The sequence below is a fragment of the Misgurnus anguillicaudatus genome, chromosome 19 (assembly GCF_027580225.2).
Source record: "Misgurnus anguillicaudatus chromosome 19, ASM2758022v2, whole genome shotgun sequence".
NCBI lineage: Eukaryota > Metazoa > Chordata > Actinopteri > Cypriniformes > Cobitidae > Misgurnus > Misgurnus anguillicaudatus.
In genome coordinates this window covers 45929710-45957319 of record NC_073355.2, presented here as the reverse complement: position 1 = coordinate 45957319, position 27610 = coordinate 45929710, and the positions used below count along the sequence as shown (strand labels likewise).

The 27610-nt window shown below is 41.9% G+C and overlaps 1 protein-coding gene across 1 annotated transcript; it reads right to left on the bottom strand.

Annotated features, from left to right (window-relative positions):
* Positions 1 to 1477: 1477 nt before the first annotated feature.
* LOC129426077 (junctional adhesion molecule-like) lies at positions 1478 to 25992 on the bottom strand. Its single transcript, XM_073856704.1, has 10 exons — positions 25966 to 25992; positions 25865 to 25870; positions 25732 to 25801; positions 25565 to 25603; positions 25367 to 25467; positions 17896 to 17911; positions 15211 to 15555; positions 14763 to 15119; positions 2204 to 2305; positions 1478 to 1482 (listed from the first exon to the last, which is right to left on the bottom strand). Exons 1-10 carry the CDS (start codon positions 25990 to 25992, stop codon positions 1478 to 1480), a joined length of 1068 nt encoding a protein of 355 aa, XP_073712805.1.
* Between the last annotated feature and the right edge of the window lie 1618 nt (positions 25993 to 27610).

Sequence of the window (27610 nt, the reverse complement as noted above, 5' to 3'; positions counted from 1 at the left end):
AATAGTGACCCAGCAGTTGGGTTATGGTTGGGTTGTTTTTTAACCCAGCAGTTTTTAGAGTGCATCTAAAATAAAAGTTTGTGTTTACATAACATATGTGTGTGTAATGTGCATAATGTATATATAAATACACACACATTCATGTGTATATTTAAGAAATATTAGCATTTACATACTGTATGAACATTTATATAATTTATATTATATAGAATTATAAATATTTTATATAGAAATATAACCAATTTTTCTTAAATATATACATGACTGTGTGTGTTTTTATATATAAATAATAATTATACACACTACACACACATATGTTATGTAAACACAAACTTTTATTTTGGATGCGATTAATCGTGATTAATCTTTTGACAGCCCTAATTTAAATAAGTAAGTTCATTATAGCTGCAACTTTAACAACAAGTTAAAATATTTAAATGGGTGACTGAGTTAAACTGGAAAGATTTGAATGCATGTTTGTTTTTTTGTAAACAAAGAACTGTAATACTCAACTTCATAACTATCAAAATATTAAATAGCTACATTTGGGATTTTTAAATGAATATAAAATCCAAATGCGTTAAATGTCATGTCATTTCATTCAAGTGACATTAGCAACCAAGTTAAATGGTATTTCAGTTTGTTTTAAATAAGGAGCCAGGCTTGTAAGCATTGTTGGGCGTGTGTGTGTGTGTGTGTGTGTAAAGTTTTAACGCATCATCCGTTTTGGGAGACGCGGGTGTGAAGTCTTGCGATGCGAACTTGCGGAGACAGGCGTGAGTATTTAATAAGCATAGAGACACAGGCTGCGCGTGTGCGTCAAGTTTAAACACCTGTCTGTTGTGGAAGACGCGCGCGCAAAGTCTTGCAATGCGGAAACGGGCGCGAGTATTTAACAAGCATTGAGAGAGACAGGCTGCGCGCATGCTTTAAATTGAAACCCCTCGTCAGTTTAGGAGAAGCGCTGTTTTTGAATCATACATGTTAGATTACTGATGTCATACGCCAGTCTACACAGCTCAAAGCGACGTCAAACACGCACCCAGTCTTTACTACAGCAGGCGCTTGTAACACTAACCAGACATCCAAATGCCGCCATAACCACAGAAAATAAATAAATAAACCCACGAGTGAGCTACCTGCAATTAACTTACCGGTAGATCGCGAGCGACGTGTTGGAGACCCCTGCTGTGTGTGTATTTGCGTGCGCTCGGGTCTCATTGATTATTTCATTTCTCATTGATTATTTCATTGCTCATTTCATTGATCATTGACGTGCCCCTTCCACGTTTAATGTATAAAAAATACGGAGGGTGGGGGAGGCAAATATACTGGGCGCACATGTGCGACTGGATGTAAAATTCAGTCGCACACTCTCAAATTTTGGTCGCAGTCTGGAGCCCTGCATCTTGATAAACAGAGCAAAGCATGCTCAAAAGGTCCTGAATAACTCCTGCTAGATCCAAAGTTTGGTCAGTCATTCTGTCACAAGGAGCACAAGGGAAGCAGGCAGGAATGAGGATCTAAATGCAGGTGGTTTAATGAAAGTTAACACATTAATCAATGATTGACCAAGGACAACTGAGACACAAGGGCTATACCCTGTATATATATATAGAGAGAGAGTGGCAGAGAACTAATGAATAACCATTGCAACTAACAAGGTGTGTGTGTGTGTGTGTGTGTGTGTGTGTGTGTGTGTGTGTGTGTGTGTACCTGGTAATTCACGTTGTGGGGACCAATTGTCCCCATAAAGATAGGAATACCAGTGTTTTTGTGACCTTGTGGGGACATTTGGACGTCCCCATGAGGAAACAAGCTTATAAATCAAACAAAATTATGTTTCTTGAAAATGTGAAGTAAGAGAAAGGTTTCTGTGATGGTTGGGGTTAGGGAATGGGGTAGGTAAGGGGAATAGAATATACAGTTTGTATGGTATAAAATGCATTACGTCTATGGAATGTCCCAACAAAACATGGAAACCAGAATATGTGTGTGTGTGTGTGTGTGTGTGTGTGTGTGTGTGTGTGTGTGTGTGTGTGTGTGTGTGTGTGTGGAATTAATCAGTCTCCAAGGTAACAAACAAGGGATCAGAACAACACAGTGACAATAAGAAACAAAACACACTAAAAACAAGGGAGACACAGACAGGGATGTTACACAAATGCTGTGAATTGAACTGAATAATTTCTTGTAAATTTACCTTGGTTGTTTGGTCTGCAGTATATGAGAGAGCAGAACAGAATAGCAAATCCACATGCAGTAGTACAGAGAATCAGCACCATTATTTGTAAACCAGAGAAACCTGTAACACACACACACACACACACACACACACACACACACACACACACACACACACACACACATTATACACATCACATTACTGACACCTACTGCTGCTTATTGAAAAGATCTTTGGGATTGTTAAGATCCCAATGCTTGATCTAATACTTGAAGGGGCAGTTTCCTGGACAGGGTTTAGATTAATCCAGGACTAGGCCTTACTGTTAAAGTATAGGCTTTGTTGTTTAGTTTTACCTCATGTTTAATTGTCTGCACATTTCGTCTGTTAATTATATCATCGTCATTGTTATCCCGTGTCTATGTGTATTTATACACTTGCATTAGTTCAGTCTGTTGGAGAAAATTTATTTCTTATTACATATTTGAAAATGTTTTGTTACCATTTATGAATGTATAATCCTTGGTTTAGATTTATGAATATATAATCATTTGCTTAGAATCATATTAAGTCTGACTAGCTACTTAGAAAAACTGCCAAGGTAAAATAGTGCGTACAATAGGGATGTCCCGATCCGATCACGTGATCGGAAATCGGCCCTGATCACGTGGTTTCAGACTCGATCGGAATCGGACGTTACCTCCCAATCAGGACTCGGATACATATGCAGGGTTTAAAATCCATTAAGGTCTCGCTCTGCTCCGCGCCAGTGTACGCGCTGCGCTGGTGCGTGTGAACTGATGAAAAGAGAATAGGTTTGTTCGACTTCATGCAGCGCCACAAGAACCGGCAACCGGATGACGTCAAAGTTCCGCGAGAGCGATTTAAAAGCAAACTCCTCCGTATGATTTCGCGGATCACTCTCGCGGTAGTTTGACGTCACCCGGCTGTCAATTGTTGTGGTGCCGCATGAAGTCGAACAAGCCTATAGACGTGCTTTCATTTCATAGGCTTCACGCTCGTGCGTGCAAGGAACCCACGACAAAACCGTGTTTTTATCGCTTATTTAAACGACGCATTGATCGTTTTTGTCAACATGTGCTCAGACGCAGCTCCGCGTCTCACTCAGAACCTCAAGAACGCGCATTCGCGCAGGATCATTTGACATTACTGTAGAGATGAGAGATAGAGAGAGAGGTAAGAATGGTGCACACGTCGAAAAAACTTAATAGAAGTCTAGAAACAAAGTATTAAAGTATGTATAGCCATGTCACTCATCTCATTACACTAGAAAACTGGATACAACTTATTGTATAGTTTAATAAAATAATGTATTTTGATTATACAAGTTAATTGCGACCTAACTATAGGTATTTTATAACTAACTGCTGACCAGCTTAGGGAATCTCTATGGCTAATTTATAAGATATATTGCTGAATCAGTTTGTTGTTTATCTTGTTAATTGAGTCTTTTTGGGTAGCCTATCTTATGCCTAGAATTAGTCAAGGTGGTTGATTCTTATAACTTCCTTCAAAGTTTGATCAATTGTGCATAATGACATGTGCAACACATGCATATAGGGTGTCAGACTCATAGATTTGCATAATTTAAAGTTCAGGTTTTAAAGTTTGGGTCAACATGTGGCACAGCTTTAAAACCGAAACTTATAAAATCCTATCAGAGGTCCAAAATGTCATTGAAACACACCAGTGCCTTTGCTGTCATCAGGATTAAACATTTTACCCCTCGAACCCTCCCTCCCAACAGAGCCTCCCCACAAAACAAATCCCAATTTAACCCCTGTACATATACTATATATATATTCTCATTCTTTTTTAACACATCTGTAGTTATGCGCTGGCACAGAGTTCTTTTGACTCCACACAGAAACAGCAACGCGTGCGGCATGACATAAGGAACATCTGGTTCTGTTTTTTTCGCTCTTATTTATTCTTTTTTAATGTATTATAGAAGTATCGGATCGGGACTCGGTATCGGTAGATACTCAAAATCAAATGACTCGGACTCGGGGGCAAAAAAACCTGATCGGGACATCCCTAGCGTACAATGTTCTTTTGTTATCATATGACCTTTGGTAACTGCATCATCAAGCTGCATCATCAAGTTACTATCTTGTTTTGGTAGAATGTAGTCAATCCTATTTTTCTAGACTTATAGCAAAATGTGTGATGTTGTTGCAATTATGAAAGTCTGTGAGGTTCGACCTTCGGAATGAACGGAGTGAACCAGTGATTAAAAACTAAATAAATACAGTCCTGCAGGAGGGCTCAATTCGAGAGACAGTTGAGTGTTTCCTGATGAAACATCTCAATCTGGGTTCTCCCTGCAGAATATTATACACCCCATTCGTGGTCTGAGTGTGTCTGGTTTTGTTAAGGTTCATAAGTATTTTAAACCTGACACAGTCCTTGTCCGATCTCGTTGGTATTTCGTTTGTGGTATGTTTGATTTGGGTTTCCTCAGTGTGTTATTAAAGAGCACCTATGGTCCGATTTACGATTTTGCATTTCCTTTGGTGTGTAAGTGTGTATTAGTACGTTAACCATATGCAAAAGTACAAACCCCAAAGTAAACGATGACGTGAGTTATCCTCTCCAATGTAAATCTCTTTTCTTGGACTACAACAAACACACGGATTGTAGGCAACCGTTTACTTCCTGGGACGATGACGTGAACAAGACCGACATTATCATAATTCCTCATGCTTGGACTCACAACCTGTTAGTTAACTCCTGTCAGCATTGCATTGTGAGTAAATCTTTCAAACATGGTAAGGATAAGTGTCACATTTCTGGCTGATGTCAGAGGTATTCAGGCCAATCACAACGAACAGATTAGCTGGCCAATCAGTGACGCATCGTGCATATTTTGTGCTTGGAGCAGGGAGATCACTCACTCAAGGAACACCTTTTAGACATTCTAAAGTTGGTTCCATTCACCACCTTTCCAGACAGCTGCTTCTGCACTTTTTTGCTTGCTGGACTGAACACTACCACATGAGTCCAGGTGTCCGAGGAGGCTCAAGGGAGCTTCACTGCATTCGTGGAGTGGGTGCTGGTATTCCGCGAATCTCCAATCACCGGTGAGGATGACTCACTCTCCCTCCCAAACCAGAGACCAGACAGCCATCACCTTCGCTGCACTGAGCCTGAGCCCACCGCTACATCCTTGCTGGTCACGTCTAGCTGTTGTTTGTTCCTGCTGGTCCCACTCAGCCTCCCAATTCCTTCTCCTCTATCATCGTCAGTCAGTAGTTAAGACACAAAATGACTGGCATCTGTTTACACTCCAGCTTATCCTCAGTGTGTCGGCAACGCAAGGTTGGAGGATCTGGGGTGTTACCATCTGCCAGCTGTCTCGGGGGAGTTTCCCCAAGTCTACATCACTATCCTTCAAGACCCTGACTCCGCCTTGGCCCTCTGACCCATCAGCTCCACCTTGGCTCCTGGCTCCCTTATCTCCACCTTGGCCCATCTTCCCAGTAGCTCCGTCAGGCTTCCTTGTCCCTCCTGGTTCGTCCTGGTCAGTCGTCATCCCGCCTCCTCCTCAGGACTCCACTCATATGTCTTCTCCTCGTCGCTCTGTCCCACCGGCTCTGTTGGGCTCCTCCCTCCATCTCTTAGTCCTGGTTCGCTCTGGCTTTACCGCAGGCTTCCGGATCCTCACCTCTGCATCAGTTCCCTGGCACTCTGGCACCTCAGCATCCCCCGAGCTCTCTGTCTGCTTGGCTCTTTCAGAACTTCTGTCACAATCACTCGTCCTCAGGGTGTCGAGCAGCAAAAATTCACTCTGGCTCCTTTCTCTGGCAACTCCACCCTGGGGCTTCATTCTGGCTGTTCTCTGGACCAACATCTAACTCCTCCTGCTCCAGTCTCCTCCCTGGCTGCTCCCACCTTCGTCACCCCCTTGGACATCTTAATTATGTTCAAGTTCATGCGGCGCTGCAAAAACTGACAGCAAGATGACGTGAAAGTACTGTGAGGGCGACTCAAAATTAGGCTTCTCCATATGGTTTCTTGAATTGATGTGCAGTACTTTGACATCATCCGGCTGTCAGTTCTTGCGGCACTGCATGAAGTCAAACAAGCCTTTTGGCTTTCTTTGTTTAGTTAACCCCCCTCCCACCACTTTGGTGTTTCATTTACAGTGCGGGAGACGCCTAGGGGAAAGAGGGAGTACTGTTATAGTATAGTCGTTGTTGTTTAGTTTTCCCTTATGTTTCATTGTCTGCACCTGTTGTCTGTTAATTATATTATCATCATTGTTATAACCTGTGTCTATGTGTATTTATATCCTTGCCTTAATTCAGTCCTTGTACGATCTTATTAGTATTTCATGTGTGGTATGTTTGATGTGGGTCTCCTCAGTGTGTTATTAAAATGTATATGTTTATTGTTAACCTTTGTCCTCCTCATCACATAACCATGACACTTACTTATATTAGGACATTTAGGTAGTTTTTACAAACAAACCTTACAAAAAAATCAATACTGGTGTGGATCTTGAGACAAAACAATGGCACTGATATATGTTAAAGGAGACATTACAAGCCCCTGTTTACAAGATGTAGAATAAGTCTCTGGTGTCCACAGAGTGAAGTTTTAGCTCAAAATACCCCATAGAACATTATAATAGCATGTCAAAATAAGCACTTGTGAGCAAAGATACACAGTTTTGTGTGTATCCCTTTAAAACCAAATGAGCTGATGCTCGCAGCTCGCTTTCCAGAGGTGGGCGGAGTCTCAAGAGCTTGCCTGCTGCAGACAGTATCAGACAGACACAACAAAGCAGGGAATTCTCACAAAGCGTTTCACAAAGTTAGTAATGGTGTTCAGCTTTATATATTTGAACCAGTTTAAAAAGTCAATCATATGTTCTATGCATACTAAATATGTGTTCATCAGCAGATGGGGAGCATTGTGGGATAAAAATCAAGACCTTTAGGTCTCATGCTGCCTTCACGTGCTAGTGTTTTAAACACGCACATTGAGTTTCAGCATTTTATTATAAAATACACTTCCAAAAACACTCAGGAGTTTACTTTTTGACCAAACCACACAAGCACATTTAAATATTCTGTAATAAAACAACATGTTTAATGCTCATGTTATCCTCATATACTTAATCTTTAGAGAAACATAGAAAAAGTCAGATTTTCATGGAATGTCCCCTTTAAGTAATGTCAGTACAAGGTGTTTTTAAATGAAGGCAGCTCAAATATGATTCATTGAATCTTGGGTTCCGACGAATTGGGAACGCGCCTCGCGGGACCAATCTACTTTGAGAAACTACTAAAACGCCAATGAACTTGGCATGCAGGTATTTGCATCTGTCAGCGCCGCCCCGCCGGTTGAGTATGTAACGAGAGGCAGGTGCAGTTACCAAATCTAAATTTTTTGCTTTGAAAGCCAGCAGATCAACTGCTATTGAGAAGCTGTCTTACCTGCTCCGGAAGATGCTGCTGGCTCATAGTTGATTGACGATTCCGATTCAGCGCTTTGCAGCGGATCTTCACCTCTTTGAACTTGAGTCTGAGTGTGTGCATTACCTTTCCCCTGCATGCTTTCATAAACTCAGCACAGCTAAAGAGTGTTTTTCCCTTAAAAGAGCAGCACGGGTTGAATTTGTGTCTTTTTAAAGACGTGGAGTTCCGGATGCGGCAAATGTATGGGTCCTAAGGATTGTCACAATCTCCGTCTCTCGTGTTGGGCATTCAGCACACTGAGGCGGCGTTTGTGGGGGGTTTGTGTTGTCACTGCGAGAGCATGACCCTCGCGGATATGCGGAGACGGGTTACATTCCTCCGGGAACGCTCCTCACCCTTCTGTTGCTGAGCTCTGCTAAAGGTGCCATGGCAAAATTTGGGAGAAATATCCTCTGCATCACAGTACTGAATTAGACAGCAGGTACGTCCTCCGACTCTCAGTGCTGATCCGCAGCAAGCAGCGATTCCGATCGAGGCAGTTTACTCGTGTTCTACGACGCCTCCGGTATCTGTTGGTTCCCCCATACCTGTCTCTGCATTTCAGGTGGGCCGTCTGTCTCTAAGGCTGACTCGGATCCGCTTCCCCATTCGGGCCGGGTAGCGCACCCCGAGTTCAACCCTGAGATGATGGCCATGCTCCCTCGGGCGGTGGTGGCAGTAGAGTGGAGTGGACTCAATCTCCCCCACCTGAACTGTCGTGCCTTCACGATTGGTACTTGGAGCTGCTTGTGCGTCTTAACACTCACCTCGGCGTCTGCAAATCAGGTTCACAGGTAGGCGGCCTCTACACTACATGCCATGGCATTTCTGCAGGTACTTCAGGTTAAGGCTCTGATGGATCTGCATAAGGGAGGTCACGACTCAGTCGTCTTTCAGGCGTCCAAGGTCGCCACCAGGCTCTTGGTTGTGCAATGTCTACACTACTGGTCCAGGAACACCATCTCAGGCTGTGTCTCGCAGACATGAATGAGGTCGATAAGAATCGTCTCCAGAAAGTGCAGACTGGCCTTTTCGGCGACGTGGTAGAGTGCTTCACAGCAGTTCTCAACCGCTAAGCAGACTGAGGCCATCATGCCGCGTCAGTAGCCAGCTACCCCTTCCGGTCCATCTACGCCGCCACCTCAGCCTGCTCCCCGCCAAGGCAGCTCTGAGGTACCCGCTGTAGCAAGCCCACCCTGCCCGCTCAGCCCGCCACCCATGGAGGTAAAGAAAGGTCAAAGCGGTCATAAGATGGGCGACCTGGAGATGCAGAGGATCACTCTCAAAAGGTTAGTTTGTTTCTGTTCCGCCGGCTTTTCAGCCGGCACCCACAATTATCAAGAGTGCATTCCCCCTTTTCTCCAGGTCTCCAGAGGAACATGAGAGCTGTGAGCGGGCCCATACCAGCTCACCCTCCTCTTCCTCCATCACCAGCGCGTGCTACCGGAAGTCTGGACACTTTGTTTCAGAAGCCAGACGACCATGCCACCCTTCAGCGGACTCAGGTCAGTGTTACACCACATACTTTCGATGCTTGTGCTGCTTCGATGCTTGTGCGAAGATCGCTGTCCTACTGGCGAAGGACGCAATAGAGCCGGCCCCTCTAACCTCGATGATGTCAGGGTTTTACAGCCATACTTCATAGTACCCAAGAAGAGCGGTGGGTTACGTCCGATCTTGGATTTGCGTGTACTGAACCATGCACTTCTTAAAATGTTGTTCAGGATGATAACGCCCAAGACTATTTTTCAATGTATTCGCCCCCAAGATTGGTTTGCAGCCATAGACCTGAAAGACGCTTACTTTCATTTGTCCATTCTCCCTCACCACAGGTCGTTTCTCCGCTTTGCGTTCGAGGCAGACGCTGTGCAAACACAGAGACTTAACGCCTCGGCATCTTGCTCATTTGGGTCTTCGAGTCAACCGGTAAAAGAGCAAACTTTGCCCTATGCAGAGGATCTCTTTTCTCTGTATGGAACTGGATTTGGTTGCATTAACAGCCCGCCTAACTGAAGCCCGTGTACAGTCAATTCTAACATGTTTCAAACTCTCAAATGCAAGTCAGTGGTCCCCCTGCAACAATTTCAGAGGCTCCTGGGGCATATGGCAGCAGCTGCGGCTGTGACACCACTCGGCTGCTCCATATAAGACTGTTTCAGCATTGGCTTCACGACCAAATCCAGAGGAGAGCCCCGGCATACACCATGTAATTATCACACCTGCTTGCCGTCTGACTTTCACTCTGTGGATAGACCCAGCATTTCTTTGGGCTGGTGTGCCCTTGAGACAGGTCTCCAGACATGCTGTAGTACATACAGATGCCTCCAACACGGGGTGGGGGCCACGTACGACAGGCTAGCAGTCTCGAGGGTGGACAGCACCCCAACTGCACTGGCACATCAATGGCCACAAGCTGTGGGCTGTATACCTGGCACTCATTCGTCTTGTCTCAGGCTACGAGGAAAAGATGTATTAGTTCACACAGACAACTTGCGACCGTTGCGTATATCAATCACCAAGGCGGTTTGCACTCTCGTCACCTGTCGCATCTCGCCCGTCATCTCCTCCTTTTGGAGTCAGAAGAATCTGAGGTCTCTTCATGCCATTCACATCCCGGCAAATGGCGACTCCACCCCCAGGCGGTTCAGCTGATTTGGAAACGTTTTGGCAGAACGCAAATAGATGTGTTTGCATCTCTGGATACAACCCATTGTCAACCCATTGTACAACCCTGTTTACTTCCCTAACCGATGTCTCATTAGGCGTGGATGCACTGGCACACAGCTGGCAGCGGGGTCCACGCAATATGCATTTTCCCCAGTGAGCCTTCTCGCACAGACACTGTGCAAAGTCAGGGAGGACGAGGAGCGCATCTTACTGGTTGCTCCTTATTGGCCCACCAGAAACTGCTTCCCTGAAGTCATGCTTCTCGCGACAACCCCTCCCTGGCGGTTTCCCCTGAGGAATGACCTTCTTTCTCAAGGGGTGGCACGTTATGGCACCCGCGCCCTGACCTGTGGAACCCCCACATATGGTCCTTTTGGCACGAAGGTTCTGAGTGATTTACCACAAGCGGTATCTAACACCATTGCTGTAGTGCAAGCACCGTCTACATGACACGCTACTTGCTAAAATGGAACCTGTTCGTCGACTGGTGTTCCTCTAAACGAGAGAACCCCCAAGAATGCCCCATCAGTGTCGTGCTTTTATACCTTTGGTATCGGTTGGATGGTAGGCTGTCACCCTCCACCATTAAAGTTTATATTGCTGTGATATCCGCTCATCATACCCTGATAAACGCTAGATCAGTGGGTCAGCACGACCTGGTTATAAGGTTTTTAAGAGGTGCCCGAAGGCTGAATCCTTCGCGCCCTCCCTCTATTCCTCCTTGGCACCTGTCCATGGTGCTGAAAGCCCTGCAGGCTGCCCTTTTCGAGCCTCTGCAGTCTGTGAGTCTGAAGTTTCTCTCAATGAAAACTCTGACCCTGCTCGCATTGGCCTCCATTAAGAGGGTAGGGTACCTTCATGCATTTTCAGTCGACGAGTCATGCCTTCAGTTTGGACCTGCTGTCTCTAGTGTAACATTGAGACCCAGGCCAGGCTATGTGCCCAAAGTTCCCATCACTCCTTTCAGAGATCAGGTGGTGAGCTTGCAAGCGCTGCCCTCGGAGGAGGCAGTCCAACCATGACTTTGTTATGTCCCGTACGCGCATTGCAGTTGTATGTTGACAGAACTCAAAGTCTCAGGACCTCAGACCAGCTCTTTGTCTGTTACGGGTGTCAGCAGAGAGGGAAAGCTGTCACCAAGCATATGATGTCTCATTGGATTGTAGACACTATTTCCCTTGCTTATTAACTGCAGGGCACCCCTTTAATTTGAGAGCTCACTCCACCAGAAGTGTTGCCTCATTTTGGGCTCTTGCTCGTGGTTCCTCGCTGACAGACATCTGCAGAGCTGCTGGTTGGGCGACACCAAACACGTTTACTAGGTTTTACAGTGCTCGTTTTGAGCCGGTCTCCTCTCGTGTTCTCTCATCATCTGGTGGAACACTGAGAACCGGCTCGCATGTTGGCTTGCAGCCCCATACCGGCGCTACACTATAGTACCAGTATGGAAGGCCATACGGTCAAAAGGCGCAAATGTTTTTTTGACCATCCTCCACTGCCCTGGCAGCGCATGTTGCGGAGCATCGGCTGTCAGCCTCTAACTAGCTGCATCCCTGTGATCCTATGTGTTAGGCTCGTGCCTCCACATTGCGTCCCCTACGTGGGGTTCCCTTGTGAGTATTTCAGTGGGGTTAATCCTACCAACCCACATTTTCCCTCCAGCAGAGCCCGCTCTGCACCTCCCCAGTATGTCTTATTACTGCCTATTGATGTCAACCATTGGTTGTTCATATCTTGTACCACCCATACCCCACGGGAGGTGGCTTCTGCAGCATTCCTACTCTGCGCAGTCAGGTCGCTTCCCAGTTGCTGGTTCACTATCGTGGGTTAAGGAACAAGTAGTGACCGGCCATCTGCATTAGAACCTAATTCTCCGTCTCCTTAGTGGATTCGGAGAGTTTTACTCACTGGAAGGGTCAGCTTCAGTGGCGCTTTGGTAGGGATTCCGAATTTGTCGGTCACGACGTAACGTCGTAGTGACCAACTGAAAGGGAACGTTTTGGTTACGTATGTAACCCTCGTTCCCTGAAGGAAGGGAATGGAGACATCACGTCCCGTTGCCACGGTTTGCTGTTCCACTGTTGATTACTGGCCGGAGACTGATGCTCATCTTTCTCAGCGAAAATAGTGATTTGGTAATTGCACTTGCCTCTCGTTAAAGAGCCAGTAAGATGACAATTTTAAGCATCCTATCACTATTTATAAGTCCCGGACAACAGGTTTAAATGCATGCTAGGTCAAAAACACTGTAATTTTCTCAAAATATAAATTTAAAATTACCCCATTTCTCAGAGATCCCCAAACGATTCGTGTGAAGCCGTTCAACGACTCAGTCTGCCTAATCCCCACCTTTCAGTAGCCTACTCTGCTCTGATTGGTCAACTGACATTGTGTCTTTGCACGGATCACAGATCAGTCTCACAGACCACAGATCAGTCAGTGGCACAGACCAACAACAGTGCAACATGTATTGACCTCGTGCTAACATGATTTACTGAGAAGACATTGTCAACATCAATACACATCATTCATCATTAATCCAAGCAATAACAACGACGATTGAAACACTCATTTAAGCATTTATGTAAACTAACCGGGTCATAGCAAAACAGTAAATGAGCATGCGTTAGCCGTTTGCTAACGTGACTCTCTGACAGTAAATTAACAGTTTAAACACACAACATCATTCATCATTAATCCAAACAATACAAATGACGATCGAAACTAACAATTTTACACTCATTTAAGCATTTATGTAAGCTAACCAGGTCATAGCAAAACCGCTTGCTATCATGACTCTGACAGTATATAAGTTAGAGTTTAAACAACGATATCATTCATCATTAATCCAAGCAATACAAACGACAATTGAAACTAACAATTTTACACTCATTTAAGCATTTATGTAAACTAACCGGGTCATAGCAAAACCGTAAATGAGCATGCGTTAGCCGTTCGCTAACGTGACTCTCTGACAGTAAATTAACAGTTTAAACACACAACATCATTCATCATTAATCCAAACAATACAAATGACGATCGAAACTAACAATTTTACACTCATTTAAGCATTTATGTAAGCTAACCAGGTCATAGCAAAACCGCTTGCTATCATGACTCTGACAGTATATAAGTTAGAGTTTAAACAACGATATCATTCATCATTAATCCAAGCAATACAAACGACGATTGAAACTAACAATTTTACACTCATTTAAGCATTTATGTAAACTAACCGGGTCATAGCAAAACCGTAAATGAGCATGCGTTAGCCGTTCGCTAACGTGACTCTCTGACAGTAAATTAACAGTTTAAACACACAACATCATTCATCATTAATCCAAACAATACAAATGACGATCGAAACTAACAATTTTACACTCATTTAAGCATTTATGTAAGCTAACCAGGTCATAGCAAAACCGCTTGCTATCATGACTCTGACAGTATATAAGTTAGAGTTTAAACAACGATATCATTCATCATTAATCCAAGCAATAAAAACGACTATAGACATTTTACACTCATTTAAGCAAGTATGTAGCTATAATCATACTTACAGGTTGTGGTTAGGAGACGCATGTTGTTCCAAATAAAGTGGGTACTAAACCATCTTTCATTGCCAAACGTCTAAATCCCTCCGTTAAAAATTAATTTTAACCACTGATTCTTCACAGCCAGACGCGTTTAGTATATTCCTCCTTGAAAAAGTCTCCTTTGGTAGTGAAAACAACACAAACTGAAAACAGCGTGAGCTGATGTTGTTTACACAGACTAACTAGCTGTGGGCGGGTCAAAGTGTTCATTTCTCCCGGGCAAGGCTGTAGGCGGAGATAGTATCTCATGTGACGTGGATGCGTTCGTGTGACGTGGATAAAGACAGGCAGGAGATTCAATCCATATAACGACTCGTTTCAGCGATTCAGAGTCGACTCCCTGCTTTAGAAGCCAATAACTTTATTAATCGTGCACTTTTTGGTTCAACGACTTTACACGTTGTTTACATTGATGGACAGCTACACGACACACTGCAATAAAGGTTAGTTTCGATTTTGAATCTGTGTGGCTCTTTAAATACTCCGGTAACCGGTGGAGGCGGCGCCAGCAGATGCAAATACCTGCATGCCAAGTTCATTGGCGGTTAAGAAGTTTCTCAAAGTATATTGGTCCCGCGAGATGCGTTTCCAATTCGTCGGTCACGGCGTGACGTCTCCGTTCCCTTCCTTCAGGGAACGAGGGTTACATATGTAACCGAGACGATATATGCTAAGTGATTGAGAGAGTCATCCTAATTCTGACATGCTAAATGACACACCTGCATTATTAAAGTAGCAAAACATATTTTAAAAATGTCTGTAAATAAATTAACAAAATTTGGAAATACAGACTTAAATGTTCTTGTAACAGTTCTTGTAATGACTCACCCAGTCTCTCCAGTTTAACAATTGTGTTTGCTGAAAGTCGTCCATTAATCACTTGACAGATGTAAACTCCTTTATCTTCAGTTCTGACTCTCTTCAGTCTGAGAGAGAAGTTTCCTCTGTGGATTTCATCAGTGAAGAACTCAACTCTGTCTCTGTATCGCTCATCTGATGCGTCTGATAAAGTTTCATTGTATTGATAAAGAAGAACTGGAATTTCTTCATCTTTATCTATTTTCTTCCATGAAACCTCTTCAATCTCTTCAGGTTTAATGTGAGAGTTCACAGAGCAGCTCAGAGTGACGTCACCACCCACAGATGCAGATATGGACTGACTTGATCCTGACACTATCAAACGCTCTGAAAGAATTTAACAGAACAGGATAGTTCAACAACATGATATGTAATCTGTGTTTAAAGTTTAACCTGAATTTATGTGATTCTTACTGACCAACATGTTTAATTTCCACCACAGTTTCTCCAGACTCTTGTCCAGAGTAAACTTTACATGTGTATTGTCCCTCATCTTCAGCTGTCAGATTGTTCAACAGGAGGGAGAAGTTTCCATGTTTAATGTCTTCAGTGAAGAAATGAGCTCTATCATGATAATCCTGATGTTGAGCCTCTGGTCTAATATCTTCATCTTGATACAGATGAATGAGAGTCTGTGAGTCTGATCTTCTCCATTCCACCTCCAGATCTTTCAGTGGTAAGAGTGAATCAACAGAACAGGGCAGAACCACTGAACCTCCCAGAGGAACAACCAGAGGACCTGAGGAACCCTTCAGTGTGAAACCTAAACAATAAAAAAAACTATTTATTAAATAAAGATATCACAGAAGTTTTACAGAACATTTACATTTTGTGTACTTTTCGGTTTAATTTTCACTTTAAATAAAAAAATCACATTCATCAATGATCTAAGAATTTTTGGTTTCAGGTGAGCATTTATGCATTTGTCAGATGCTTTTATCGAAAAGGACTTACAGAATTTCAATATAATTTCAAAAGGGACCATCAAAATAAAGTGTAACCAAGTTTTACTTAAGGAAGCTAATCTGGTACAAATAAAACATTTTAGTTTACCACATCTTTAATCTGTGGTAGTAAAATAATCACTTAATTACATTTTTGTAAAACGAGGACATATTGTATTATGGAAAAATTATATCAGTCGTGATATTTCTTCATGTGTCCAGTCATTAATAAGAGTTAAGGCGAGTCGTAACTTGTTTAATGTTTCCACAAGTATTGTTAAACAGTCTGCGGTATCGTTTGTCTTTTATGGTTGCCATCTCAACTACGTATACGCACAAACGAGAAGAACATTATTTAACTACAGATTTTGGGTAGAAAACCAGGATTCACCACCCGTGTGTGAGCGTGCAGATATGACTCACCATCAGACATCCTCAGCAATGTTGACATTGAAAGAAGATAAAGCAGATGCGTCTTTATATACACACAATTCAACAAAATAATCATGTTTACTATAATTTGAAGTCAAAGTAGCCTATATTTTGTGCTGACGGACGATCCAGCTCACGAAATCTCGACGGACCGTTAACTCTCAGCTAAATTACTTTCACTTTCGACTGGGCGGGACTGATACACGGTTGGAAATTGTCAGGCCAGGAATTCACTGGAGCAGGGGATTTTTGATGACTTTACAATTTTTGTGTTTCCTCCTGTCTTTTCTCCAGTAGGTGTTTTCTTGTTTTCATACAAACATTTAACAGTTTAACAATATATTTGTCTTCAGGTTAAATGTAAAATTTTTTGAGTGAAATTTGTATGGATTTTTTAAATAAGAGGATTGTTTAAAATAGATTAAACAAAATATTTAAAATGAAATACTGTGGTCACATTTATTAATCTGTACATTTTTTTAAGTAGAAGTTGCCAACAAGAACAAACATAAGTAACCTACATAAATATCTATACTACATGTGTGGTTTGTGCTGTTACCGATCTGACAATTTTTAGTTTCCAAAAGTTCCCTTAACGTTAGTATTGGTTCCTATAACGTTTTTTCCAAGGTTGTTTTTGGTTAGCCAGGAAATGTTTCTTTACAGAAATAGAACGTTATTAATAACTTTCTATTTCTTGAAAGAAAACTTTCCTGGCTAACCAAAAACCTTGGAAAATAACGTTATGGGAACTAAAAACTAACGTTAGAAGTTTTAAGAACAACAACAACAAAAAAAAAAACTAACGTTAGAGGAACGTTTTGGGAACCAAAAATTGTTTTGCTCGATGCACATTTACATGGAGCGAAAACAGTGAATGATCTACAGGACTGGGCGCGGCGCGTTATTGCCGCGGCTCCGTGCACGCACTGAAGGAGCGCGCAAAGCGCAAGACTCCAGCCGCAGTGAAGAAATGTAGATCTGGCAATCGGGTCTACCGGGAGATTCCCGGTGGCCCGCGGTCTGGTTGGGCCGGTGCGTTATGTATTTTCAGGGGCGGACTGGCAGACCGGGCAATTTCCTGGTGGGGCCGAAGTACTTTTTGGGCCAATACATCTCACACTATTTTTGTCTGACCAGCCCATAACACTCGTACATCGCGGCCCATTACTATGGAAGCCCATTTCCACCATATAAGAAAAAAATCAAGCTCTGATAAATCATAATTATAAGATAAAAAGTGAAAATTATGACTTTAAAAGTCATAATTATGAGATAAAAAGTCAAAATTATGACTTTAAAAGTCATAATTATGAGATAAAAGTCGAAATTATGACTTTAAAAGTCATAATTATTAGATAACAAAGTCAAAATTATGAGACAAAAAGTCGAAATTATGATTTTTAAAGTCATAATTATGAGATAAAAAAGTCAGAAATATGGCATTATTGTTGACATAGTTTTATTCCTAATCATTTATTTACACAATCATCATAATCATTTTATAATCATTAGTTATACATATAATTAAGTATTTGATTATTAAATATTATTTTATCATTATCAATTTCATTATTATCATTTTTATCATTATATTTTCATTTTTTTATTATATTTCTATATTTGATTATATTATTCATTCATTCATTATATTTCTATATTTTATATGTCTTATTGATTTCATTGTTGTTCAGTCTTAAAGTTGTCTCACATTTGTGAAGTCTCACGAGCTGTCTTGTCTCTCTGTTAAAAGAGATAGATAAAGAGAATGTTTATGGAAGCTCAAGGTTTGTGGGATGTTGCTATTAAGCATTTTGTATAACAGTGCATGTTGAATTCATGCTTGTTGGACATGGGTTGAACGAGGTTTGAACATTGAGACATATGCAACTGAAGCTGTCCATCAATAAAACTCTGTTCTATTTTGTAAACTAAACCTTTGTCTCATGTCCTCTGCTTGTGCTCTTCTCGAGCAACAATTGATCCACCACTTAACTGACAGAAGCCTGTTAAACAAGTAAACTTATATTTTCTGACGTGATCTGGCATTTGGGGCTGGATCGTTTTTTATTTTGTCTATGGTGTGGAGACCTGATCTAAGTTCCCCATTGATTATTGGTTCCCTATTGTAACCAATAATCCCTATTGGTTCAATGTACAGTTAGTTCAAATATACATTGCCTTGTTCAGCTATATGTTGGTTTGCTCATGTATACATTGGTTTGTTCAGCTATATATTAGTTTAGATACATTGGTTTGATTAACTATATATTGGTTTGTTCAGGTATGTATTGGTTTAGATACACTGGTTTGTTCAAATATATACTGGTTTGTTAAACTTTACATTGGTTTGCTTATATTGGTTTGTTCAGTTATACATTTGTTCTTTCAGTTATATATTGTTTGTTCGGGAATACATTGGTTTGTTTGAGTAATAAATATTGTCTCTAGCATTAATTCTACAGTGCCACCCGCAATTCATAAATTCACTATTCAAACTGTTATAACTGGTGTTCCTTTTGATCTATGAAAATTCTACTTACTACATGGGATTGCTCTCGTCACAATCATTGCAGTTAATACCTTACATAATGGGCACCAGGAACTGGGGGTCCATGCCAAATTTGATGACAATGCCACCTATGGGTCATGAGATATGAAAAATTGCTATTTTTGCCCATAACTACTGAAATGTTTGCCAGAAAATTATGATATTTGGTGTCTATGGATTCCTTGGTCCATGCCGAATTTGTCTTTTGGAATTTTGTCTTAAATTGCAATATTTATTAATGCCATGGTGCGGGAAGAAAACAATCACAGATTCAATAGCAAGTAAATTATGAATTTATTTAAACACAACAGTAGTCAAAAGAGAGCTGGTCAAGATGGAAGCAGACAGAGAAGATCAGAGACTCGGCAGCGCAGGGACACAATGGGCAGACCAAAACAGGCAGACGAATCCTCTGTAGAACTCTCCCTCCAGGACTTGAACACTTGTTGGACCAGGAAGCGGGCAGAGAACATCATAAAAGAGTAACTAAACCCTAAACCAACTTTTTTTAGTTAATGATCTGTAAGATTGATGCTTTATTAGTGCTGTTCATTGATTTTAGTGTTTTGACATTCGGATATAAAGTGTTTCAATACTACAATATATGGTGCAATACATGGTAGCAACCATTTTAGCCAGAATTAAATTAGGCAAAGCTCCCGGCCCGGATGGACTTAAGGCTAGAGTGATTAAAACATGTAGGTTTGAGCTCACCCCTGTGTCCACAAAACTGTTTCAGCTTTTATTGAATAACCATCAAGTTCCAAAGTCATGGAAAATTTCACATATAGTTCATGTCCCTAAGAAATCTCAAGCCACAGAGCTTAATGATTTTAGGCCAGTTGCTTTGACCAGTATTCTGTGCAAGTGTATGGAGAGGGTAATAGTTAACCATCTTTCATCCTCACTTGAAGAACATTTTGACCCACTCCATTTTGCATATAAGAGGGGGCGGGGAACGGGTGACGCAACATTGACACTGTTACACGGTTTGAACATTGAACACGGTTAGCAAACACATACAGCAGCCAAAAAACTATGCACGACTATTATTTATTGACTTCAGTTCAGCTTTTAACTGTATGCAGAAACATATTTTAGTTAAAAGACTATGTGAAATTGGCACAAATAGTTTCCTTGTGCAGTGGATAAAATAATTCCTTACAGATCGTCCACACAGGTTGTATTCAGTGGCATTACCTCTGAGACTGTAATTTTAAATACGGGGGCACCACAATGTTGCGTTCTTTCACCTGTCCTGTTTTCTTTGTATACCAATGAAATGCATATTATGAACTCCACCTGTCACTTGTATAAGTATGCTGATGATATGGTTGTGGTTGGTCTAATGCAGGCAGGGAATACGGTCAACCAATCTGTATATTTTAATGTTATTGAGGAGCTTATTAACTGGTGCCATGATAGTGCCCTTCTCCTTAATGAAGGGAAGACCAAAGAGATGGTGATAATGAGGCAGAAAAATTTCTGCCATGATCTTATACCTGCTGTAATCAATAATAAAAATGTAGAGGAGGTAGAGGAGTTCAAATATTTAGGAACATTCTTTGATTCCACTCTTAGTTTTACTAAACACACTGAGTATATTTTTAAAAAGGCAATGCAGCACCTATATTTACTTAGGAAGGTGAACTCATATGGGGTCAGAAAGGAAATTCTAGAGACTGTGTATAGGAGTTTGATTGAGAGTGTGCTGACATTCGATATGTGTACCTGGTTTGAAAACCTGGGGGTTAAGGACAGAAACAAACTATCCAGAAGTGTAAAGCTGGGCAGTAAAATTGTTGGTAAAGGACAGGGACAATTGGCAGATTTATATACTACACATATGAGACGTAAGGCCCACCACATTGTGTCTGACCCAGTGCATCCTCTGTTCATAGAATTTAGGAAATTACCATCAGGAAGGAGGTACACAGCTGCATTAGCAACCAAAAATATTTACAAAAAGTCATTTATACCGAGTGCTATATCATTACTGAACTCACAATAGTCCATGATATCCATATTTATCTTTTTTTATATTGGTGTGTGATAAAGGTGTTATCTATTGTTGTTTGTAAGGGTTACTGTGTTGTTTGTCTGTTGTATTTATTGTCTATTCATTGTGTATGTGTTTTAGAAATCCACCTGTGGAGCCAAAGACAAATTTCCACTTTTTTTGGACAATAAACTTGAAATTGAATTGAATTGAATTGATGGTGTAAAAATGTTGCTGCACTCTTCAGGTTGAATGGTGGCTACTGCAGTTGAATTTTCCTATTGGATATTGGGTCCAAAAAAACCTTGTGACGTAAGCAGGTTCAAGCTCACCACGCCCTTGTAACGATCTCACCACACACTTGATACGAGCTTAGTTTGTCCCCCCTATCTTCGTTGGGATCTGGCCACTTTTCTTGCATTTATCAATTGTTGTCAGTGGGTGGAGTCAGGCTCTGACCAGGGGTTTAGTTACACTTTAAAGACCCCACACACCCAACATACACCCTCTTTAAAGGCAGGGTAGGCAGGTTTAAGTCTAAAATAGTCTAAAACACTTTTTTCCAAATTTGTTTAAACTGTCTTTATATATCAATACATAAGTAAAATGTAAGAACTCTGAAAAAGAGAGTATAAAAATCGAGTGTCTGTAGACCTCTCACGACGGTTTTAAATACAGCTAATTTTTCCATTCACTCCACCCCCTCCCTTCTGGGTTTCTTCTAAAGCCACGCCCCGAAACACATTAACACGCTACGCTGCCTGCTTTGCTGGGAGAAGCATTTACCTCAGACGAGCGGAGAGGAAGGAGCGCGGTGCACGTAACATCATGTCACAATCACATGTAATAATACACCTAACTTTATCACTATGAATATAAACAAATAGAATGGCTTTTGGTACTCGCTATCATACTAGCATATCGATACTGGTAAAGTTTAAAATATATTTTGTTTGATTCGGTAACAAACGAGCTAGTTATATTTATAAGATAAAGCTAAAAACAGGTTGCATTGATACAAGTTTTTTTCATTACCATCAGTTACACTGTGATGAAGGTGAATTTTGTGGAAGATTCATAACATATAAGGTGTTTTGCATGGAAGAGTTTCCGTGATGAAAGCATTGTTGACTCGGATGAGTACTACACTCCGGAGACAATACTGCTACCGCATCGTCGACTCAAGGAAAAGCCACGCGATATTTACTCTCGTTTGATTTCTTTGTTTTTTAATTTTTTTGCCCTGTTTGCCTTCGCAGACTGCATATGCAGGTACTGTGACTTCTGAATGCTCTTTCTCTGCCGTACGTTTACTCTTCCTAGAGTGCCATGTGCACTTCAAATCAACGGGTGTGCGCATGTGTGGGCAGATCCTGTAGGAACAGGGGTGGTGCCATGGTTGCGAGAGAGAGAGAGAGTGACAGTCGCGCAAGCCAGTCATTTGTTTCGTCCCGAATGAAAATAATTAGTTGTGTTTAAAACAATCGTAAAAGGTCTACAGACACTCAAGTTTTATACTCTCTTTTTCAGAGTACTTACATTTTACTTATGTATTGGTATATAAAGACAGTTTAAACAAATTTGGAAAAAAGTTTTTTAGACAATTCCTACCTATCCTGCCTTTAACCTCCAACCCTCTGGAAGGCGCTACAGAACCCTGCGCACTAAAACAACCAGACACAAGAACAGCTTCTTCCCCTCTGCCATTACTGTACTGATCTGCAGTTAAAGACACACTATGCAGTTATTTTACCTTAATATAACAGCTTCAAAGTTATTTCGGTGGTAAACAAAGTCATAGTAGGGTGAATCATCCTCCTGTTGAAGCTCGGGGAAGACGCCGCTAGCAAAACCAGCAATGCAAGCTTGAGAGAAGCGCCCCTGACAAATCTCGCGAGTATCACGACTTGCTTTACGGCAACGACGTCACACACGTTAGGCTTGTTCGACTTCGTGTGGTGCTGCAAGAACCGACCGCCGGATGACATCAAAGTACCGCGAGAATGATCCGAGACGGCACTTTGACGTCATCCAGCTGTCGGTTCTTGCAGCGATGCATGAGTCGATCAAGCCTATAACAACAACTGCACGCGCGAATTTGAGACGAGAGGCTAAACTATTTAAAAGTTAAGAAAGCGCGTTCGGAAGCGAGTAGGAAAAGGAAAAGAGAATCTGACCGCGTTAGGAACCAGACAAGAGTCCCACTCGGTCAGGTTTTTACTTGTTGGCGTGAGGCAACTAAAAGACAGCACTGGATGAGATGCTGATCAGGCGATCTTGTTGATGGACTAGTAAGTAAACTTGTTTGCGGCCTATGTTGTATGTTGTTGCGCTTGCTTGTAGTATGTCATGCGATTATCATGACAACAGTTGTCAATATAATTATCAGGACATTAATAAGCCTAGAGGTTGTAAATAGTGTAAACATGCACAATTTGCAAACTATTATGATAAATATCAATAATCATGTATAGTGACATTATAATGACCAATGTTATGAAATAATGCAATGTACACAATTAACTTCATGTCATGGCATCACAGTAGACATAGACTATAGACTGTTTACTTGTGATTTAGCTGCAATCATGTAAAAACGTTATAAGCTAGCAAACGCAATACTTTATTATTATATGCACTCTACACTTGGAATAAACTTCTTATTATCCTATTACCATCCCCAGGTGAAAAAGAAATATATTTAAATAGTATTTTTTGGGACATACTTAATATATTTAAATGCTACTAAATGCATATTAAATGTATTATATTGAAACCACTTCAAATATATTAAATGCATTTCGAGATATATTTAAAGTCAATTTTATTCTATTTGCATTATATTTAATATATTGAAATTGTGTTAAATTGGAACAACTTCAAATATATTTAGTGCAATTTAAGTGTACTTCTTTAAAATTCATTTGAAATGCACTTCCCATACACTTAAAAATACAGTTAGAATACATTTAAAGCTTAATTTAACTGTGCTTTAAGAACACTTTAAAAGTACTTCAGCATATTAGAAATATACTAGCATTACATTAATAGAAATGTATTAGCATTACACTTCTATTTTATTATAAAGCTGTTTTTAATATTTGAAAATGTTACATTAAAATCATTAAATATTAAGACACATACACAGATTTTGAATACAGAACAATTTATTGTGTTGTGTACATTACAAAAATATCTAAAGTAAATTAATCAAGCACAGAGACATACATAATTGTCACAAGGTGACGATCTTCAGGGGCGGAACCAAAGTTAAGGAAGTTTGGTTCCGCCCGAAAGTGTTTCCTACCCGGGCCAGTAAGGAAAAACACCGGAACTTCCGGTAGCGCCGCGAGAGGGAAATCGGCGGAATTAGACGCAGCTGTGCCTAGTTAACTGGAGCGGCGATGATTGGAGGACACGCCGGGCAGGCCAGTATAAAAAGAACAGTTAAATCACAGTTGGGCTGGTTGTTGACGTTGTATTGCAGTGTGGTGTATACTCATCAGGTGCGTTGCTGGTAGCGGTCCGGCTCTCTTTCCCAGGCTGAAGCAGTGTAGTTGGAGAGATGTTGTGAACCTTAAAGGTTGGAAACCGAACGGATGAAATCGGAAGCGCAGCCATAACGTAAGCAGAAAACGGAGTATTTGTGAGTACAGACCTGCAAGTGGTTTTGTGTAAACGCTGGAGAGACGCCCTGCTTGGCAGGATTGATGCTGGCCTGTTGTGTGGATCAGAAACAAAGGACAGTGACATTTATCGTCCTTGGTGCCTGTGAGTATAACATATTGGTGAAGACGCTTTGTACACTAACCTGTATTTTCAGTGGATACCTCCAGGAGAAGGAGGGCGGCCCTACCCCTGAGATAGCGTGGTGGGTGAGCCGAGGAAACATCCGACGGAAGCTAAACGCAGCGACAAGACCATCAGCTAGACCGAATATTTCCATCAACCATCGGACCTGGGCAGCGTGTAAAGAGACGGGCGTCCTGTATGTACACTTGAGCGTGGTGGGTGAGTCTTTGTGTCGTGGAAACTTACACTTTTGACGTGGTGCTTTGTACTGCTGTGTATTGCTGTGTATTGCTGTGTATTGCTGTGTGTCTTGTCAGACAAACCCCCGCCTCTGTACACTCTGTCAAAGGAAGACGAAGAGGTTGCCGGTTTAGCAGAGAATATCTGAATTTATGCTGAGAATACGCTTTAAGTCTACATAGTGAAGCGGTGTTACGGAAACGAGTTCCCGTCCAGACGTGGGGGGTATTTTTGGAGAAACGCCGGTGAAGGACCGGATGATCAGTGGATGTGTGAGTACAATTAAAGGTCATTATTGTTGATGCGTTGATCTACCCAATACTTACTGTTGCAGAGAGTGAGGTGTAGGCACTCCGCCGTCCCGGGTCTCTACAAAGGGGCGCCCCTGCTCGGGATACGATCGCCGAGACGGCAGACAGAGAAGGGCAGCGCTCGGCCTGGTGAGACGACGTGACGTGTCCACCCCCCTGTGACCAACGAGCTCGTTGTGAGGGTTGCCCGCGACGTCGCCAGAAATCTACCTATAGATCTGACCTATTGAGAGGGAAACCACGATTAGTAAGTCTGCCGTACTTACCTTATTGGAACTTAAATAACCCCCAAGTTTGTGACTTACCGAAACAGGAGGGCGCCGCACCCAGCTGCTGCCTGTGGAGAGAGAGAGAAGAGAGTGAATACCAGAGAAGCGAACGTTGTGAACCTCATACTTACCGTAGGCTGTAACCAGCAAAGAGGTGAGAAAGTCAAGTGAACTAACTGTGTCTTGTGTCCCAGCTGCTGCCTGTGGAGAGAGAGAGAGAAAGAGAGTGCATACCTGAGGAACGACCGTTGTGAACCTCATACTTACCGTAGGCTGTAACCAGCGAGGAGGTGAGAAAGTCAAGTGAACTAACTGTGTCTTGTGTCCCAGCTGCTGCCTGTGGAGAGAGAGAGAAAGAGAGTGAATACCAGAGAAACGAACGTTGTGAACCTCATACTTACCGTAGGCTGTAACCAGCGAAGAGGTGAGATGGTCAAGTGAACTAACTGTGTCTTGTGTCCCAGCTGCTGCCTGTGGAAAGAGAGAGAAGAAAGTGAATACCAGAGAAACGAACGTTGTGAACCTCATACTTACCGTAGGCTGTAACCAGCAAAGAGGTGAGAAAGTCAAGTGAACTAACTGTGTCTTGTGTCCCAGCTGCTGCCTGTGGAGAGAGAGAGAAAGAGAGTGCATACCCGAGGAACGACCGTTGTGAACCTCATACTTACCGTAGGCTGTAACCAGTGAGGAGGTAAGAAAGTCAAGTGAACTAACTGTGTCTTGTGTCCCAGCTGCTGCCTGTGGAGAGAGAGAGAAAGAGAGTGAATACCAGAGAAACGAACGTTGTGAACCTCATACTTACCGTAGGCTGTAACCAGCGAAGAGGTGAGAAGGTCAAGTGAACTAACTGTGTCTTGTGTCCCAGCTGCTGCCTGTGGAGAGAGAGAGAGAAGAGAGTGAATACCAGAGACACGAAGATTGTGAACCTCATACTTACCGTAGGCTGTAACCAGCGAAGAGGTGAGATGGTCAAGTGAACTAACTGTGTCTTGTGTCCCAGCTGCTGCCTGTGGAAAGAGAGAGAAGAGAGTGAATACCAGAGAAACGAACGTTGTGAACCTCATACTTACCGTAGGCTGTAACCAGCAAAGAGGTGAGAAAGTCAAGTGAACTAACTGTGTCTTGTGTCCCAGCTGCTGCCTGTGGAGAGAGAGAGAAAGAGAGTGCATACCCGAGGAACGAACGTTGTGAACCTCATACTTACCGTAGGCTGTAACCAGCGAGGAGGTGAGAAAGTCAAGTGAACTAACTGTGTCTTGTGTCCCAGCTGCTGCCTGTGGAGAGAGAGAGAAAGAGAGTGAATACCAGAGAAACGAACGTTGTGAACCTCATACTTACCGTAGGCTGTAACCAGCGAAGAGGTGAGAAAGTCAAGTTAACTAACTGTGTCTTGTGTCCCAGCTGCTGACTGTGGATAGAGAGAGAAGAGATTCAATACCAGTGAAACGAACGTTGTGAACCTCATACTTACCGTAGGCTGTAACCAGCGAAGAGGTGAGAAAGTCAAGTGTCCATATGTAATTAGAAATACATTTAAAAATAAACAAAAAGACAATAAGGTTGTCAAGATTGAACTGCTATACATTAGCCATTGAACATTACTGGAGTTATAATAACCATATGGTCATATCATGGTATTTTCAGGTAAGACAGCTCAAACATTCATTTTAAACTAACGTTAGCATTGCAAGAGAAACATTAGAAAAACTTAAACGTGAACTTAATCTTATTCAAATAGCAACAACAAACTTACCACCAAGAATAAGTATTTCTATGGGCTGTATCTTCATTTGTTCCTGTCTACTTTGCTCTGGTTGGACATATTTATGTCGCTGTGCTAAAAAAAATGAAAGGTTTTAATGATTTCTGAAATGCTTAAGAGAAATGCTTCCAATTACCACACGTGACACCGACATAACGTTACATAAAGAAGCTGGGTTAAAATAAGGACAACTGTAATGTTTTACTTATTTAATAGTTAACTAAATAAAGAAATGCGAAAATCTTTCATCACTTACCCTCGTGTTGTCTCGTTCATCTCCAAACAAAAAGCGAAATACTTTTTCCCTCGACGTCAGATGCACTAAAACTGCTCACATTTTAAATCGAGTTGTTTTATCTTAGTCCTCTGGTGAAACATGACCGCCGATTAATTAAATAAATATGTTTAATGCAGAGTCGCCATCTAATTTAACAGTTTATACCTTTAATGCAAGCAACCGCATGCACCTCGTGAACTGAACTGAACAACAACAGCTTTCAAATAGCACCGTGACGTGT